Here is an 18,301-nt window from a genome sequence, read left to right as displayed (position 1 = left end):
GGACTAGATGACCTCCTGAGGTCCCTTCCAGCCCTATGATTCTGTGAATGCTGGATTTCCACATCAATGTCGACTTTAGTGGAAAGATGACAGTTCTCCATTGACTTCAATAGAAGGTGCATGAGATTGTCCTGTTGGTGAAGGTTGGTGGAGCACTTTGGTTTTTTTGATGTCTAGTGTGAGGCCGAGATTCTCATACGCTTCAGCGAAGACACTTAAGATGGTCTGAAGGGCTGTGGGAGAAAGAGCAACAACCATATTGTCAGCCGTGTAATGGAGCCCCAGGATTGAGATTGTGGAGGTCTTGCTTTTAGCCTTCAGTCTCCTGAGACTGAAAAGCTTCTTTCATTCTACAATCGTCACACCATCTTGAAGCTTGCCCTCCATGAGGTGAAGGGTCACGGCTGGGAAGATACAGAACACTGACAACACATTGATACGGCCTTGCTTGACTCCCATTTTGACCTCAAAGGGGTCGCTTTGGGGTCCATTGTTGCTCGATACTGTGGCAGTCATGTTGTCACGAAGCAGCCTGAAAATACTTATGAATATTTTGGGGCAGCTGATCTTTGAGAGGATGGTCCACAGGGTGCTACAACTGACTGAGTCAAATGCTTTGTTCAGGTCAATTAAACTTTTATATAAGGCTTGGTTGTGCCTTGGCTGGAGCCTACAGGAAGCCCAACTGACTTAATCTTACTGCAGCAATGGGGTAAGATTTATGACTAGTTCAGCAGCGTCTTATCCTAGGCTGGATTTCTGAGGATTTTGTCTGATTCCTAGCACCTAGGGGCTCAGAGACCCAGGGACAGAATGACACAGTGAGAAAAACAGGGACAGAGAAACATAATGAATCAAAATTATAATTTTCTGCATCTTTTCATTTACCTTGATCTCCACTCCTTTGCCAGGTGGCCCTGGATCTCCCTTTGAAAACAAACCAACAGGATTAACTAGTTAACAAGAGCATTTGTCCAACGAAATGCTTTAACAGGAGCACCGAGTAGTTGATAAAGCAGAGGATTAGCGGTCAGGTTTTCTGTGTTACGCTCTTGACTCTGCCACTGACTTGCTGTCTGACCCTAGGCAAACCAGTTAAAATACGCCAACGCTTCAAGTTGGCGGTATGATTCTGAGGTTAGAGAGATGTAATAGTTCCAGGACTGTGCTCTATTTTCAGCACGTTAGCTCAATCAAATCTGACACAGGCATTTCTTCTTGAGCTGAAAATCTCCCCTCCCCTCACGCCCTGGATGAATTGATATATCCTTAGTTTCAATGTAAAAGTAGGGCAATGACTTAACTATTTTGCAGTGCAGAGGAAAGGCTTAAATTAATATATGTAAAGATCTTTGAAATCTTCCAACGAGCTTGGCTAGCGTTGCCCAGTTAGATTCATAGTAACCAGGCCAGCCACCGTGACAGTCAGTCCTTGAACACAACATTACGGTAGTTCTGAGTGTTCCCAAACACTCTTAACTAAACCTCACAAGACCAATGGGCAGTGGTGATGCACCCTTCACATTTCAGGCTCGGTGGAAAATTGAGTCCTGCTAAGGGTCAGAGCCAGGGTTACAAGCCAAGTCCCTTGACACCAAGTCCCATCTTGTGACCATCTTGCCTCCTCCTTAATATAATAAGTTGTGGATTTAATTCAAAAAAAAAAACAGTCCTAGGAAATTGGGTGGGTGTGGTGTGCAGATGAGTTAACACTGCAAGAGGAACCAACCTTGCACTTTGTGGTCACCTTCATACAAATTAGCAGCACGGCAGCAGTGTCCGGTCAACTTTTGGTCAACCTTCTCTTCAAGGCAGAAAGGGGCTTGACCGGGAGCGGTTCAATTCCATGTCTGATGGGCTTCATTACACTGAAATCTGGTTTCTACCTCTACAGATTCCGGTGGAATGAAGGGCACCAGCAAGCCATGGACTGGGGTGGCCTCCACCACTCAATGCATTTCCACAGTAGAGAAAATAATCCAAGAGGCTCCAGAGACCACCAGTTGGTTACACCGCTCCAAGAAAGCATTGGCTTGAAAGCCACAGGAACCTGGGTCATCATGTGCATTGATTATTCCTATCACCAATCTGAACGCCCATATTCCCACCCCAGGACTGGGCATATTTGTTGACCAAATGTTTGCAAAGAACTGTGTCAGCGCAGAAAATTACAGCCAGCCCTTAGCAGAGGTGGGAAAAGTACCGAGAAGCGCTTGACCACTAGACTTCTGCTTAGCCTGCTAGGCTGCACAAGGCCCTTACGAGTCTGTCTTGGGAAACACCTGCTCCATTCCTCCTGCTCTTTAAAGAGTCTCCTGTGTGATTCTACTGGCAGAAAATGGCTGTTAAACAGACACATCTTCAGATTCCAGATCGATTTCCATCCTTCCTCTTCCTCCCCCTGGCTCCCCACGTCAGCAATTAGAATCTGGCTCCAGTCACCTTGACCAGGGCTCCTTGTAGGCTGAGTACTTGGGTGGCTGCCCAGGACAGATTAAGTTGCCCCGCAGATGGTTAGCAGAGCGCCCACAGCTGCCCACAGTGGGCAGCAGGTGTTGCTCCTGCTGGTCCTCATCTGCACATGCCTCAATGCTCATAACAAAATTTATTCCACCTGGTCTTGACTCTACCCTTTCCAAGCATTACCCAGGGTGCAGCACCTAGAGATTTTTCCCTTTCAGTGTCTTACTCATGGCACTAGGGAGCCTCAAGTACATAATGTGAGGTGTGCTATGAACATTTTTGTCACAGCCAATTCTTTTCTCACTCCTAGTCCAGCAAATGAGCCGTAAGACGAAAATCCCCAATTCGTGGCAATGCACGTCTCCCAGCACAGTGTTGTTATATAGCTGCGACCACCAACAGGGGAACTCAGCCCTGGGACCTCGAGAGCGTAGTGCAGGAGCTGCTACAGTTTGAGCTAAAAGCCAGCTGTAGAGGAGGCTCATTCGCTCTCTCTGTAGGTGGTCTAGGTGCCACTGCATGGGACAGCGAGCCACACCCAGGACATGTGTGGGCTACGTAGGCTCTGTCTGTGGACGGGAGTGAACACATTTTGGTGCCAATCAATGGCACGCTTCTATGTACAAACAATTTGCTTTTCCATTCGGCGCAAACAATCCTCTGCAGAGAGACGCAGTTCTCTTCATGACGACGACAACATAATTTGTATTACAAAACTGTCAGGGGTTCAGCCCCCTCACCCTCCGTCGCAGTAGCGCAATACAAACAAATACAAAAGCAGTCTCTGCCCCAAAGAATTCACAATCTAGAATTACGACATGAAAAGTTGTTACCTTTTCTCCTTTCATCCCCTTTTCGGACACGCTATCCAGCTTGGTGAGGGGGAGAAAAAGGCAGGAGTTCAGTAGTGAATGTTCCGGGAATGGATATAACAGCCAGGGCTAACAAGTGGAACCTGAAACTTACTAGATGAGTCAATGCACTTCAACAAGGATGAATATGACACAATGCTAATGGCCAAATCGAAGAATACTAATGAGGTGCCGAGATGAATATTCAGTGCCTCATTAGCATGCCGCCGGCCATGGCACTTCAAAACTGCCGCGGTTCGCTGGCCTGCGGCTTGTCTATACGGGGGTGCTTTTCGAAAGGACCCCGCCAGCATCGAAATCCCCTTATTCCTATCAGCTGATAGAGTCATTTCAATAAAGTTGATTATCATGAAAAAGTAACATACCAGAGTCCTTCCTGCAGGCCCTGGCAGTCCATCTGGCCCCTTAAGATACAAAACAAGAATAGGTTTGGCATCATTGTACCCATCTTCCAAAGGGACTTCATCTCTGCGACTAACCCACTACAGCAAAGAGTCGTTGCTGAGCGCTGTCATTGCCCCCTATTCCAGAGGAGCAAAGCACAGGGCCACCCCTCCAGCCACAGCGGGTCCCAAGGTGGTTACAATTTGGGCTGCAAAAGTCCCTGCAGAACAGCCAGGTGCTGATGGAGTCCAGGCACAGTGAGCTGGGCCCTCCCAGATGACCAGGCCCAACCAGACCAATTCTGGGCCCCACAGCAGAAACCAACGGGCCCCCTGCCTCCCTTCCTCAGCGAGTGCCATAGCCCTCCCCACCTTCCCAGACCCACGCAGAGAAGCACTAGGCCAGTTTCCCATCTGTTGGGATCAGCCCCAGGGCAGACTCAGTCACATGTCTTCTCCCCTCCCCTTCACCTGTCTGCTCTGGGAAAGCCACAGCAGCACCTGCTGTTTGGAAGGCGCTTTCGATATGCCCCAGGCAGATTCCAGGCTTAGCAACTCCGCCCAAGAACCCGCATGGGACACATTAAAAGCATCTTCCAAGCAAGAGGCGCTTTTTGGCACAGCTACAGCAGCAAGGACTGGAGCTCCCAGGCCCTGTTAAACTGCTGGGGCCCAGGGCAATGGCCCCCTTTGCCCACGCCCCCTCCACCAGTGAGCCTGCAGCTGGCCACGGCAGTCCAGCAGAATCGGGGTGAGCCAGCGGGACCTGGAGGAAATGGCTCTCTAGGGCTAGGCAACATTGGGCTTGATCCAGGCCCGTTAACTTTCCAGCACAGTGGCCTTGTTGGGCTGGATGGTGATTGTTCTTTATGAATTGCATCACGGCACACGAATGTGTAGGTTAAATGCTAAACCTGCCGTAAGTAGCGAGCTCCAGGGTCAGGTGGCTACAGTCAGATGCCGTTACCCATGTGGTATTCTAGCATCTGTTCTACTCCCTTCTGGGCTGATAACCTTTGGCTGCATGCGTGTGCCCTCTCCGAATGCTGTGCAGACTCTGTACGGTCAGGTCGCACCACTGACTTCCGAAAGCCCCCAATAACCACTAAGCAAGTGAGGTATGAAGGCACTGGAACCAGGTTTATCGTCACTTGACATATGGGCTCCAGCACCCTGGGCATCTAAATCAGACATCAACAGTTTACACTAGTGCGTGCATATGCCGTGATAATGGACTTGGTACAATTCAGAGGGCAGGAAGGGTCTGCTGTCCCCAGGCCAGACAACACAGCCCCTCTGAGATACACTTTTATACACAAACAAATTACACATCTAGGGGCAACCCCTTAAATGCATTAGGCTAACACCCCCTATAGTAGCTAGATCCCACCCCTTGCCTTGTACATGGTGGCTCCATTAAGACAACACTACCCGTCATGCTGTCATCCCAACTCTGTGCTGAACCTGGGTCGGCATGTTCCCATTATCTACGGTGAGTGTACTGGTACCAAGCGAGATGTTAAGCCTCACACCAGGCCGTCTTATTACTGCAGTAGCAAAGTAAACATCCACCTTGGAAGTTCTTGCTCCTACAAAAGGCTAGGTTGGTCGGTGACTTCATGCATGCCAATAGCCCCTTCCCTCTCTATCCAATTCCTCACATGCATGGAGTGACGCAGCGGCAGATATCTTGGCCAGATCAAGGCCCAGATGCATAGCAGCTCAAAGGTTCTCTCTGTGCTGCAATTCAGCCTTTTGGGGCAAGGCACATGAGAGGTCTGATGGACTGTGTTCCCCCCCACCCCTTGCAAGCCCAGCAAGAACACTCAAGCACTTACCCTGGGACCTGGAGGGCCCCTCTCTCCTTTCAGGCCTGTAGCTCCTGGATCTCCCTGTAAACCAGCAGGAATGGGTTAGTTCTCTCTCTTTGGCATGGCAGCACAACGGATAAGGCAATGCATGGACATGGGGAGCTCTGATTCAATATTTTGCCCTTACCCAGGACTATTGCTTCAGCTCCTCATTCTCCCAGGGCCCCTCCAGAGCCACCCTTTCCTAGTCAGCAAGGAAACAGCCGCTACCACAAATGCACAGCAAACGTGAGCATAAAACTGATGCTGTGGTAGGTCTGCTCCCTGCCGGCTCACCGACGGGAGCAACTGCCCTGGGGATCGGGCACTGGAAAGGGCCCGGGGCTGCTGGCCACCACTGCCACTACTGTGGCAGCTGGATCTGCGGGCCCTTTAAATTACTGCCAGAGCACCACACAAGGCCCTGCCCCTCCCAGCATCTTGCCCAGGAGCCCATCAAGGCTGTCAGCTCCCCTGTCTCCCTTGGTGCACATAGGTTGCATAGTTGCCTCTCCCTGTCCCCTGATGCACATAGGTTGTCAAGTGTCCCATGTTTGACTGCCACACCCAGTTCTATAGGGACCCTGGCGGCTCCAGTCAGCACTTCTGATTGGGCTATTGCTGGCGTGGGACTCCTTACCCAGCTCCTGGCAAGTGGCCAGCATGTCCCTCCAGCTCTTAGGCATGGGGTGGCCATGGGGGCTTCGCACACTGCCCCCACCTGGAGCATCAGCTCCATTGGCTGGGATCTGAAGCCAATGAGAACTGCAGGGGTGGTGCCTGTGGGTAGGGGCCATAGGAAGAGACATCTGACGGGCCTTCGCCTAGGAGCTGGAGGCACATGCTGGCTAGTTCCAGGAGCTGGCTGAGGTAAGCACCATTCTCAGCCCGCACCCGTCAACCCCTTCCCATGCTCCAAACACTTTAGTCCCAAACCAGATTCCATTCCTGCAATCCAAACCTTTCATTTCTGGGCTCATTGCAAGAACCCCCACTCTGAGCTCAGAGCTCAGAGCTCCTCCTACACCCCAACCCCTTGCCTCCACCTGAAGTCCCTCACACGCTCTGAACTCCTTGGTCCCACCACACAGCCCAGAGGCTGCACCCCAAGCCAACACTCCCTCCTGCACCCCAACCTCCTGCCCCAGCTTGGTGGAAATGAGTCACTGAGTGAGGGAATGAGTGGGGGATGGGGCCTCAAACAAGGGGCAGGGCCTCAGAGAAGGGGTGGGGCAGTGGGGAAATGGGCAGGCCGGAAAGTCGGCAACCCTAGCCACGTGGAGGGCGAAGATGCCAGAAAATGTGTTAGATTTTTGCTCAACCCTGTGATTTCAAACCATATTCTTTCTCCACTCCACTGGGACTTTCCCTGGCTGCTGTGGTTAACAGGTGACCCAACCTCTCCTCATATGGAGGCCAGAGCAGATGCCACCTGAGGAGATGGCGTTGGCACGTGAAAGGGAGGGATCTTTTGCTGTTTGCTCCTCTGAGTGGAGAAACAGGACAGAAGAATGCCGTGAAGCAGAGAAGATATGGTGGTGTGTGTCTCATAGCCACTACTTCGGTGTCTTCCAAAGGTTGCTGCTCCTGAATCCTCTGCTTCCCTATTCTTACGTGCTGTATCCAGTTTCCATTTTTTTTACCCCAACAGTGCATTCAACTGGAATCCCTCCTGGCTGGTTTCTTTTCTAGGCTTTCCATGCACCCGGCTTCCATCATATTGTGATAAATCGTTTGAGTGCCCTGCACTAATTTGTGAAAGGTGCACCTCCAAACACACCTGGCGAGGGCTCTCTGACCCCAGACAAAGATGCAGAGCTGCATAAACAACCAACTGATTTTTCTTCCCCTTTCCTGAGCAGCCAGGCATGTTGGCCCCAGTTCAGCACTGCACTCAAGCAGGTGCTTAACTTTAAGCATGAGAATAGTCCTATCCCCCATCTGGCAAAGCATTTAGAGCAATGGGCGTAAGGCACCTAAATACACGTAAAAATCTAGCACCTGAGCACATGCTTAATTGAAAGTACCTGCTTAAGTCCCATTGACTTCAGTGAGTACTTTGCTGAACAAGGGCTTGAGTGTTTATTCCTGTCTGCCCTACAAAACCCACTCAGCTCTGGGAAGGGAGGTGGAGTCCTTTCTGCCTCCTGCTTCCTCAACAACCTCATCAGCCACGTTTTGCTTGCAGCGCGTGTTACTGGCAAGGTGAATGAAGTTGGCTTTGCAGAGCTCAGCGTTTCAGAACCCAAGGTGATGTTTGCACATTTTGACTTGCAAAAATCCACTGGAGCAGAGGAAACTTGATCTGGAAATCATGAAGTTGCAGCATAAGCCAAGACTGCAATTCCCGCATCTGTGACACCCCAGAGCAGTGAAGGTGCAGCAGTGTGGGCAAGTCCTGAGAACAAGTACCCAGGTTTTTAGAAGGTTTATGCACCTTGCATTAACATGCTTCTGCAGCTCCCCTCCTCCAGTACTTGAGCCAGCTACATTCCATCTCCCTTGGGTATGGCTAGTCCAGCTGTCTCCCCACCTTATGGGTACGTCTATACTACAGAGTTATTCTGGAATAGTTTATTCCAGAGTTATTATTCCAAAATAAGATATTCAAGAATAATGCGTCCACACTACAGGGCAGCACCAAAATAAGCAAAACTTATTCCACAATAGTGTGTCCAAACACAATAGAGCCTATTTCAGGTTAGAGTGTTTCTAGAGGCTTCAATCTGAAACAGGCTATGTCTACACAGCAGCATTATTTCAGAATAAGCTATTCCAGAACAGTTTTTTTTTTCAAAATAACCCCATTCCCTGTCTATACAGCCCCTATTCCAAAATACCTATTAGGCACTATTCCTTGTAGAATGAGGTTTACAGAATTCGAAATAAGATGTCCACTATTTTGAAATGGCCGCTTTGCTGTGTAAATGCTCACGAAGCTATTTCAGAATAGTGATCGTTATTCCGCAATAGCTTTGCTATGTAGACATACCCCTGTGATTGCAGGACAGCTCAGCTCTTTGTTCCAAAGCACAGTTGGACTGTTGGCTCCTCCCATCTGGAAAAGTTTCAGAGCAATTCTATCGTCTCCGTTTCACAGAGTTTCTTTGTTTTAGCTTTAACCCTTTGCAACTGTTTGCAGTTCATTCAAAACCTTTTTGTTGCTGAACAGTAAAGCACAGTAAAGTACAAAACAGCACGATCACCCCCAGGGGATGTAACAGCAACGAAGGGTCCTGTGGCACCTTATAGACTAACAGAAAAGTTTTGAGCATGAGCTTTCGTGAGCACAGACTCACTTGATCAGATGCTGGTCTTGGAAATCTGCAGGGCCAGGTATAAACAAGCCAGAGCAAGGCTTATTATACCTGCTCAGAACTTTTCTGTTAGTCTATAAGGTGCCACAGGACCCTTCGTTGCTGTTACAGATCCAGACTAACACGGCTACCCCTCCAATACTTGACACCATGCAAGGCACTGCATTTAGCCGTATGGAGCGGAAATCTATCAACCTCACAAGGAAGCTTGCACAAACTCAGACAGACATCATTTTTCTCTCCAAGTGCAAAGGAATGGACATCATCTGACTGAGCTAACCTCGTTATCCCCAGCCTTGCTCTAGCTTATTTATACCTGGCCCTGCAGATTTCCAAGACCGGCATCTGATGAAGTGAGTCTGTGCTCACGAAAGCTCATGCTCAAAACTTTTCTGTTAGTCTATAAGGTGCCACAGGACCCTTTGTTGCTGTTACAGATCCAGACTAACACGCCTACCCCTCCGATACTTGACCTCAGGGGATGGTGATTCCAAAGGACCATTGCTTCTCCAGCAAGGGACCTTACCTTCTCTCCTTTGTTAGTGATGCTGTTATCCAGAGAGGACACTTGCACCAGATGGAGGAAAGACAGGTCACAAAATCTTGTTGGTCTCAGTTACGAACAGCTTTCTAATGAGCAACTTCCTCTCTGCGTACCTTCCCTTTGATACATGCCGTCGGCGCAAGGCTCAGTTAACTCACTTTCTTTCCACCTCTGAACATTAGCCCTTGATCTGAGTGGAAGTATTTGAATCCAGACCTTCCAGGAGTTTGGATCGGGTGCTAGAGAGCATCTTTATACAATGAGCTCTGGAGCCGCTCTCCATCAAGCTTGATGTGTTTGGTTCCAATCCCTTACAGAGACTGGGGCCAACAGCAAATCCAGCATCCAAGGTTCCCCAGAGCTCCGGGATGCTCTGATTTAAGAGCTCTGGAGATGCCCTCGTTTGGAAGTTTGTACTGAATAAAAAGGCACGTGACTGAATAAACGGGCACGTGACTGTGTGGTTTAGAGAGAGCCTTCCCCAAGAGGCACCTTTAAAGATGAGCTGGGTCATTGTGTTAGTGCAGGGCAGGGCAGGGATGGAGAGGCTCAGGAACTGAGGCTCTTGCCCTTCTGTCAGGAGCTGCAAATGCCACAGGAAGTCCTGTGGCGCCTTATAGACTAACAGATATTTTGGAGCATAAGGTTTCATAAGCAAAGACCCGCTTCGTCAGACAGTAAGCCTTCCAGGCAGACTAGGTTGTAACGTACTCCCTCCTCCATCCCAGGGGCACCGCAGTTTTGGATGGAAGTACTTTGCTAAGAGGGGTGTGAGTGGTGAGCAAATGGGAGGTGTGAACATAGACTCACAGGGCTGGAAGGGACCTGAAGAGGTCATCAAGTCCAGCCCCCGGCTTCAAGCAGGATCAACTCTAACTAAGTCATCCCAGCCAGGACCTTGTCCATCCGGGACTCAAAAACCAGTAGGGATGGAGACAAGTATCAGAGGGGTAGCTTTGTTAGTCTGTATCTTCAAAAAAAACAAGAAATCCTGTGGTACTTCACAGACACATATTTTGGAGCATAAGCTCTCATGGGCAAAGACCCGCTTCACCAAGACAAAGCAGGTCTTTGCGCATGAAATCTTATGCTCCAAAATATCTGTGAGTCTATAAGGTGCCACAGGACTTCTTGTTTTTTAGGAATGGAGAATCCACCACTTCTCTTGGCAACGCATTCCAGTGCTTCACCACCTGCCTGATGAAGCAGTTTTTCCTAATATACAACCTACTCCTCGCCTTCTGTAACTTCAGACCATTGCACCTTGTTCTGCCATCTGCCACCACTGAGAACAATTTCAATGCAATAATGGAGAACGGCAACCAAGGATGACAAGACCAGACAACCAAAGACCATGTGAGATAGGCAAGCGTCCCCACGGTGTATCCTCTTAGGCACTGATTCCGCTACGCACTTGCTTAACTCTAACTACCTCCTGAAATCCCATTAAAGCCAAGCATGGGCTGAAATCCCATTGACTTCACTGGAATTAAAGCATATATGTAGAGTTAGCCACAAGCTTTCTGGAACGGGTACGGCATTAAGCATGTCCTCATATACTGTCTTGAATCAGGCTCCAAACGACCTTTAGTGATACACACATGCGCAAGCGCTGAATGACCTGCTGGGCTGTGTTTGCTGTGGACTCCAGAAGAAGTGACTCTGGTCTCTCATAGCAAGTGCGAGGGACAGCCACCACCCATGAGTAACATCAGTGGTGCTGGCGGCTCACAACTTCTCTGCTTGCAAAGGAAGGGGGAGCCTCTCCCTCCCATTGCCGGGATGATGTACCTCCCCCACCCCACAACGACCACCTCAGGAAAAGGGGTATTACTCACAATGTTTCCAGGTGACCCAGGTGGCCCAGGCTTCCCCTGTGGAGACACAACGCCCCCCTCCCCATGGCCCAAGAGGGCGAGTGGTGAAAATCTGCATGTAGGACCCCAAGCCGAAGGCTCTCATGAGCCGCGTCTACACGTGCTGGCTACTTCGAAGTAGCCGCGCCAACTTCGAAATAGCGCCCACCATGGCTACACGTGGCGGGCGCTATTTCGAAGTTGACATCGACGTAAGGCAGCGAGACGTTGAAGTTGCTGTCCCCATCAGGAAATGGGAATAGCGCCCTACTTCGACGTTGAACGTCGAAGTAGGGAATGTGTAGCTGTTGCGCATCCCGCAACATCGAAATAGCGGGGTCCGCCATGGCGGCCATCAGCTGAGGGGTTGAGAGACGCTCTCTCCAGCCCCTGAGCTCGATGGTCGCCGTGTGCGGCGGCCCCTTAAAGGTCCCCACCCCCTGCCTTCCTGTGCAGGAAGCTGAGAGATCGTGCAGGCGGCAGCCCAGCCACGCGGCCAGCCTGCACTCCCCTCTGCAGCCACACCCCCCCCCTCGCTGCAATGGCCGCCCCCAGCCCCCCAAGCGCCCCCAGGGCAACCCCCAAGGGAAGCCAGGGCTCCCAGCCCGGCAGCCAGGCTGGGAAGCGGCAGAGGGGCCCCTCCTGGACGGAGGCCGAGCTTTGGGACCTGCTGGGGCTCTGGAGTGAGGAGGAGGTGCTCCAGGTAATGGGGAGCAAGAGGCGGAATGCGGATGCGTTCGCTCGGCTGGTCGAGGGCCTGGCTGCCCGGGGTCACCCTGCCCGCACTCCTGACCATGTCAGGAGTAAGGTGAAGGAGCAGCGGCAGGGTTACGCTGGCCGATCTGGGGCTGCCCCCATCACTTGCCCCTTTTACAGGGAGCTCAGGGCCATCCTGGCCCCCCGGCACACCTCCTCCCCTCCAGCCACTCTTGATACCTCGGCCAACGAGCCCCAGCAGGCCGCGGGGGTGGCGTCCGCCGCGGAGGTAAGCCCCGCACCCCAGGGGCCCCCAGGAGCCCACCCCGGGACGCTGGAGGAGGAGGAGGGGGAGTACTCCTCCAGCGACGGGGGGCTCCGGATCGCCCTGCCATCACGGAGCTCCAGCAGGGCGTCCACCCACCGGGTGTTCCCCGACCGTGGGAGCAGACCATCAGGTCTGTACCCCCCCGGTGCACACCCCCGGGGTTGAGGGGTGGGAGTAACAGACATGACCAGGGCCCTCCACATGCCCAGATGACCATGGCCCCAAGGACAGCAGTGGCATGTCCCTCACAGGAGTGCATCAGCCCCTGCCCCCCCAGCAGGACAGTGCCATGCCCCATCCCTGGGGATGGGGGGAGCGGAACCTAGGGTCTCCCGGGGGGGAGGCAGTGGGACACCCATCAGCAGCAGCAGCATCTCCTGGGGACAGGGATGGGGAACCAGCAGCAGAGGGGTTGGGGGACAAGGGCCACGGCTCGGGGCCGACACTAACGCCTGTCTCCACTCTTCTTCCCCCGCTCCTGTGTTCCGCAGCTGCACCATCGGAAGGACCGGAGAGCGCCAGTGAGGTGTCAGTGGTCCCGGACAGCCCACTGGGGCCATCAGTCCAGGCCAGCCCCTCGGCGGAGCACCAACCGGCCCCAGGGCAGGGACGACGGCGGAGCCAACACCACCCACGGATGGTGACGGACCCCCAGCTGCTGGCAATCCTCCGTCGGCAGCTGGAGGTCTCCGAGCAGTGCCTGCGGGTGGAGGAACAGTGCCTCCAACTCCAGGAGCGGGCGCTGGCCTGGCGCCAGGAGACATGGGGGGACTTTATGCGCACCTTCGAGCGCATCGCGGACTACCTGGCCCCCCCCATGCCGCGCCGGCCACCGCTCTGCCCGCCCTGCCTGCTCCACCCACCGCTCCACCCGCCGCTCCACCCACCGCTCCACCCGCCGTCGCACCGCCATCCGCCACCAAGGGCCCTTCCGCCGAGGGGGACCTGGGGCCAGCTGACACCCGCCGGCCTCATCTCCCAGTCCGCCCAGCCCCCAGCCAGCCCCGGCCAGGGCTGAGGCCGAGGCGCAGATTGCGGCTGCCCACCCCCAGAGCTGGACATTAGGGGTTGTGGGGCCCAGGACGTGCCCTCCCCCGTATATATCCCCTTCAGGAATCATCTTCTTTTGTAAATAGTTTGTATTAGACCCCTGTTGTTATGTTGTTATGCTGATACCTGCCCCCCCCATGTAAATAGTTCTCCCCTTCCTTGTCTTCCCCTTTTTTCTTTCATCTTATCTTATTTATAATACATATATATATATATTATTTATGTTGCCTGTAAATAGTTAGTTATGATAATAATAATAAGAGTTCAACATATATCTGGTTTGACGAACCGATGTCTGTTTTTATTTACAAGAAAAGTGGGGGGGGTGCTCTTGGGTGCTCTGCGGTGTGGGCGTAGGGGCAGGGAGTGTTGAGGAGGATGGGGGGGTGCAGTGGGGGGCTTGCCAGCGTTCACCCCAGAGCCTCGTCGAACTGGGCCTGCAGGGCCTCCCGGACCCGGGTCCCTTCAGGGTCCACCTGGCGACTGGGGGCAGCGGGTGGCTGCACATTGGCCCTGCCAGCCTCCACAGCCCAGCCCTGAAAGAATGCCTCCCCCTTGCTCTTGATGAGGTTGTGGAAGGCTCTGCATGCGCCCACAATCTGGGGGATGTTGGTGGGGCCCGCATCAAGGCGGGTGAGGAGACACCTCCAGAGCCCTTTGAGGTGGCCAAATGTGTGCTCCACCACCTGGCGCGCATGGTTCAGGGGCATGTTGAAGCGCTCCTGGCTGGCTGACAGGTGGCCCGTGTACAGGTGCATGAGCCAGGGCCGGAGGGGGTATGCCGCGTCTGCACTGACGCAGAGGGGCATGGTGGTGTCTCCCACAGGGATCTCCCACTGGGGGATGAAGGTCCCCGCCTCCAGCCGGCGGCACAGGCCCGAATTCTGGAATACCCAGGCGTCATGGGTGCTGCCAGGCCAGCCCACATATATGTCCAGGAAGTGGCCCCGGCTGTCCACCAAGGCCTGGAGGACCACTGAGTGGTAGCCCTTCCCGTTTAAGTAGCGTCCTCCACTGTGCTCCGGGGCACGGATGGGGATGTGGGTCCCATCCAGAGCCCCGAAGCAATTGGGGAAGCCCAGGGTGGCAAACCCCACGATGGCGGCATCCGGGTCCCCAAGCCGCACGAGCCTGTGGAGGAGCAGGGTGTTGATGGCGCGGACGACCTGCAGGGGAAGGACATGGGAGAGCACCAATGAGGGGTGAGCAGGGTGTGTGTGGCCCTCCCCTGTCAGGGCTCCCCTCCCCTGCCAGGGCTGCCTCCCCTTCCCCCCGTGGGTCCTCTTACCTCCATGAGGACAGCCCTGACGGTGGCCTTGCCAACGCCAAACTGCTGGCCCACGGATCGGTAGCTGTCTGGAGTGGCCAGCTTCCAGACAGCGATGCCAACCCGTTTCTCGACGCTGAGGGCACGCCGCATGAAGGTGTCCTGGTGCCTCAGTGCGGGGGTGAGCCACTGGCAGAGCTCCAGAAATGTCTGCCGGCTCATGCGAAAGTTCTGGAGCCAGCGGTCATCGTCCCACTCTCCGAGCACCAGCAGCTCCCATCAGTTGGTGCTCGTGGGGTAGCTCCACAGCTGGCAGCGTGTGCGGCCGGGGGGGAGGGGCAGGGGGCTGCAGGGTTTGGGGTTGCTTCCTCCTCCCCTGCGGGCAGCTCCTCCTCTGTGGCTAGGATGTGATCAGCTGCCTCCTGCATGGCATCGAGCAGGGCGAGCACTGCTCCTGCAGGGGCGGCTGGGTGGACCTCTGGCGGCTGCTGCTGCTGCTGCTGCTGCAGACCGCGTGCTGTGCAGGCTGCGTGTGTCTGGGAGGGGCCCTTTAAGGGAGCGGCTAGCTGTTGCCCCGGAAGTGCTAGTCCGCCCTGTGACCCTGTCTGCAGCTGTTCCTGGCACCCTTATTTCAATGTGTGCTACTTTGGCGTGTAGACGTTCCCCTGCAGCGCCTACTTCGATGAGGTGCTGCCCAGCTTCGACATTGAACGTCGATGGCACCAGCCCTGGAGGACGTGTAGACGTTATTCATCGAAATAGCTTATTTCCATGTCGCTACATCGCAATAAGCTATTTCGATGTAGCGTTCACGTGTAGACGCAGCCATGCAAGGTTCAAAAGGGGGATGTGGAAACCTACGGCTTCACCCTTGTCTCCCTTTTCTCCAGCAACTCCCTGGGGGGAGGAGAGACAGGCCATGTGAGAGCCATCCCTAGTCAGGACAGCTCCCCCACCTCAGGAAAGCTCAAGGGTCATTGAGCCTCAGGATCTAACCTCTACCAGGAGGGAAAAGCAAGTGGCTCTTTGTCACCCCCACTTACTCCACCCCCATTGTGCCCTGAGGCCCCACCCACATTCATCCCCTTCCCTCAAGGACTCATGCTTCATCTGCCTCTTCCTGCCCCACTCCACTCATTCCCCTGAGGTTCCGCCCTTGCTCCGCCTCTTCCTGCTCCCACTCCACCCGTTCCCCCCCATGTCCTGCCCTTGCTCCGCCTCTTTCTGCTCCCACTCCACCCGTTCCCCCAAGGTTCCACTCTAACTCCGCCTCTTCCTGCTCCCACTCCACCCGTTCCCCCAAGGTTCCACCCTCGCTCTGCCTCTTCCTGCCCTCACTCCACCTGTCCCCTCCATGTCCTGCCCTTGCTCTGCCACTTCCTGCCCCCACTCTACCTGTTCCCCCAAGGTTCCCGCCTTTGCCCTGCCTCCTCCTGCCCCCACTCCACCCCTTCTCCAAGTCCTCTTCCTGCCCCACCTACATCCCCAGCAGTCAGCAAACAGCTGATTGGCAGCTGCCCTGAACAGCCATGGCTGGTGGGTGCTGAGCACCAACTATTATCTTTCTGGGCGTGCTTGAGCCCAAGAGTACTCACGGAGTCAGCAGCCCTGGGCAGAGGGATTTTACACACTTGTGGGGGATGCACACCAACAACAAGCTCATGGCAGAATTCTGCCTTAATTCTTCTGCTTCCAGTTACTCAGACCAGTTATTAACTCCTTCCTGCTGAGGGGTGGACCTTTACTGCAAGGCTCCCAATCTACACCACACAGAGTTAGGGGCCTCGCTCTTTCCAGCTACTGTATTGTCTCCCCAGCTCCCCTCCTACCACCACTCCTTCGATGACTGACTTACATTCTTCCCCGGTTCTCCCATCTCGCCTTTGACCCCTGGCTCTCCAGGACGTCCCGGAAGCCCTAAAGGACCCTGCAAAATTATTCAAAGAAACCATCATGAGTGAAACACGAGGTCAGTCTTTGCACATAAGCCCCATGGGCCTTCCAGGCCCCGTCCAGCAGCATGGGAAGTGTGGAAGATTTCACTCTAACCCCGTCTGAACTCCCTGTGGTTTTCACTTAGGAGGAGACTCTTTGCGTATGTGAGTGCCAATGCTGCTGACTGGTGCTGGATTGACAGCCCTCAGAAAATGCCCTGGGCTGAGAACTAGCAAACTCACTGCACAGATCTGTTCTCCCCTCAGTAAGCCTTCCTGTAACTACTTGGACATGGAACCACAGTGCCTGAAGAGTGCTGCTGATGCATCCACGAAACATCCCACTTGGAAACCTGGAAAGAATTATTACCCAAACTCCTCTCTCTCCTGCCTTCCCTGGGGCACCTGCTTCTCCCTGAAGGAAAGGAGAAGGAGGTTTAAAGCTGCTTGGCAGCTAAATGGGCAAGTCAGACTGCCCCAGCACATGCAACAGTCACTTATGCCCAGTTCAAATGGGCAGAATCCAGCCCACTCGTCTAGCCAGTGGTTTTGAATGGACCAGTGTCTCACTCCAGCATCCACCAGACAGTGTGGAGGAGCTGTCAGGGATAAAGATGGGCCGCCAGAGGTGTAGCAAACGGGGATGACGTTTCAGAGGGCACCAAGAATTGGAGGAAACAAGAGGTGGCAGGGAGCTGTCAGAAGAGATGGGAGGAGGTTTGCAATTCCCCCAGTCACTAGTGGGATTTTGGGAAAGTCCTGCATTGCACCTCGTCATCCTGAAAAAGCAGTGCCCCTCCCCTTCCCTCCTCCAGACAGCTCCCACTCCCAGAATTCAAAGAGCTGGCCGAGAAGCAGAAAGGTTCTGACATCTGGCCTGACAGTTCGGTCACAGTCTCTCGGTTTGGTGGGTGAAACCAAAGCCGGAAAGAAAGACAGAGCTGGAGCCAGTTGGAGGGACAGCTCAATAAGGTGGGTGGGATGAGCCAGGTGGAGCCAATGCAAACCTGACCTCCGTGTCTCTCCTCCAAACTGAGCCCTTCCGAGCTGGAAAACAAGCGATGACTTGGAGAGGGAGGGGGAGGGGGAGAGGTCACATCACAACAGCTTCATATTAATACTAATCAGAAGGTTCCTTGTCCTACTGCAGTTGGACCTCCCTGGTCTGGCACCCTCAGAACCCAACTGGTCCTGAACAGAGGAGTTTGCTGGACCAGGGAGTTCAATGCCGGCTCCCCGTCACGGCCTCTGGGCTCTCCCGGGGGGCTGCTGGGCTCCTGGTCACCAGGCTCCCTTCCCAGCCTCTGACCCCACTGTCAGCCCCAGCTGGGCTCCCAGCCACCTGCCCCTCTGCCAGCAGATTCTCAGCTGGCCCTCCATTCCCATCTACCAGGGCTCTTTGGTCCGGCAACATCCATGGTCCTGCTGGACCAGAGAAGTTCAGCAGAGAAAGCTCAATCATCTCCATGACTATGGGAAAGTACAAAATTTCCATCATAGTAACAGAGAGGGAACCGTGCGAGCCTATATACTATCAAAACAAAAAAGCAGTCAAGTAGCTCTTTAAAGACTAACAAAATAATTTATTAGGTGAGCTTTCGTGGGACAGACCCACTTCTTCAGACCATAGCCAGACCAGAACAGACTCAATATTTAAGGCACAGAGAACCAAAAACAGTAATCCAGGAGGACAAATCAGAAAACAATGATCAAGGTGAGCAAATCAGAGAGTAGAGGGGTG

At 53.7% G+C, this 18,301-nt stretch overlaps 1 protein-coding gene across 1 annotated transcript in view; it reads right to left on the bottom strand.

The window, feature by feature from the left end:
- The window catches only part of LOC142020062 (uncharacterized), a 267,476-nt gene that overhangs the window by 140,248 nt on the left and 108,927 nt on the right, over positions 1-18,301 (bottom strand). Inside the window, exons 48-56 of the mRNA XM_075007686.1 lie at positions 16,931-16,975; positions 16,482-16,553; positions 15,488-15,523; positions 11,264-11,303; positions 9,412-9,452; positions 5,557-5,610; positions 3,701-3,739; positions 3,297-3,335; positions 889-927 (exon numbers count right to left, since the gene is read on the bottom strand). Of these exons, the coding sequence (XP_074863787.1) occupies positions 889-927; positions 3,297-3,335; positions 3,701-3,739; positions 5,557-5,610; positions 9,412-9,452; positions 11,264-11,303; positions 15,488-15,523; positions 16,482-16,553; positions 16,931-16,975 (405 nt within the window). The remainder of the gene's footprint in view (positions 1-888; positions 928-3,296; positions 3,336-3,700; positions 3,740-5,556; positions 5,611-9,411; positions 9,453-11,263; positions 11,304-15,487; positions 15,524-16,481; positions 16,554-16,930; positions 16,976-18,301) is intronic.

The sequence above is a fragment of the Carettochelys insculpta genome, chromosome 1, assembly GCF_033958435.1.
Source record: "Carettochelys insculpta isolate YL-2023 chromosome 1, ASM3395843v1, whole genome shotgun sequence".
Lineage (NCBI taxonomy): Eukaryota > Metazoa > Chordata > Testudines > Carettochelyidae > Carettochelys > Carettochelys insculpta.
This window is presented reverse-complemented; position numbering and strand designations above follow the sequence as displayed.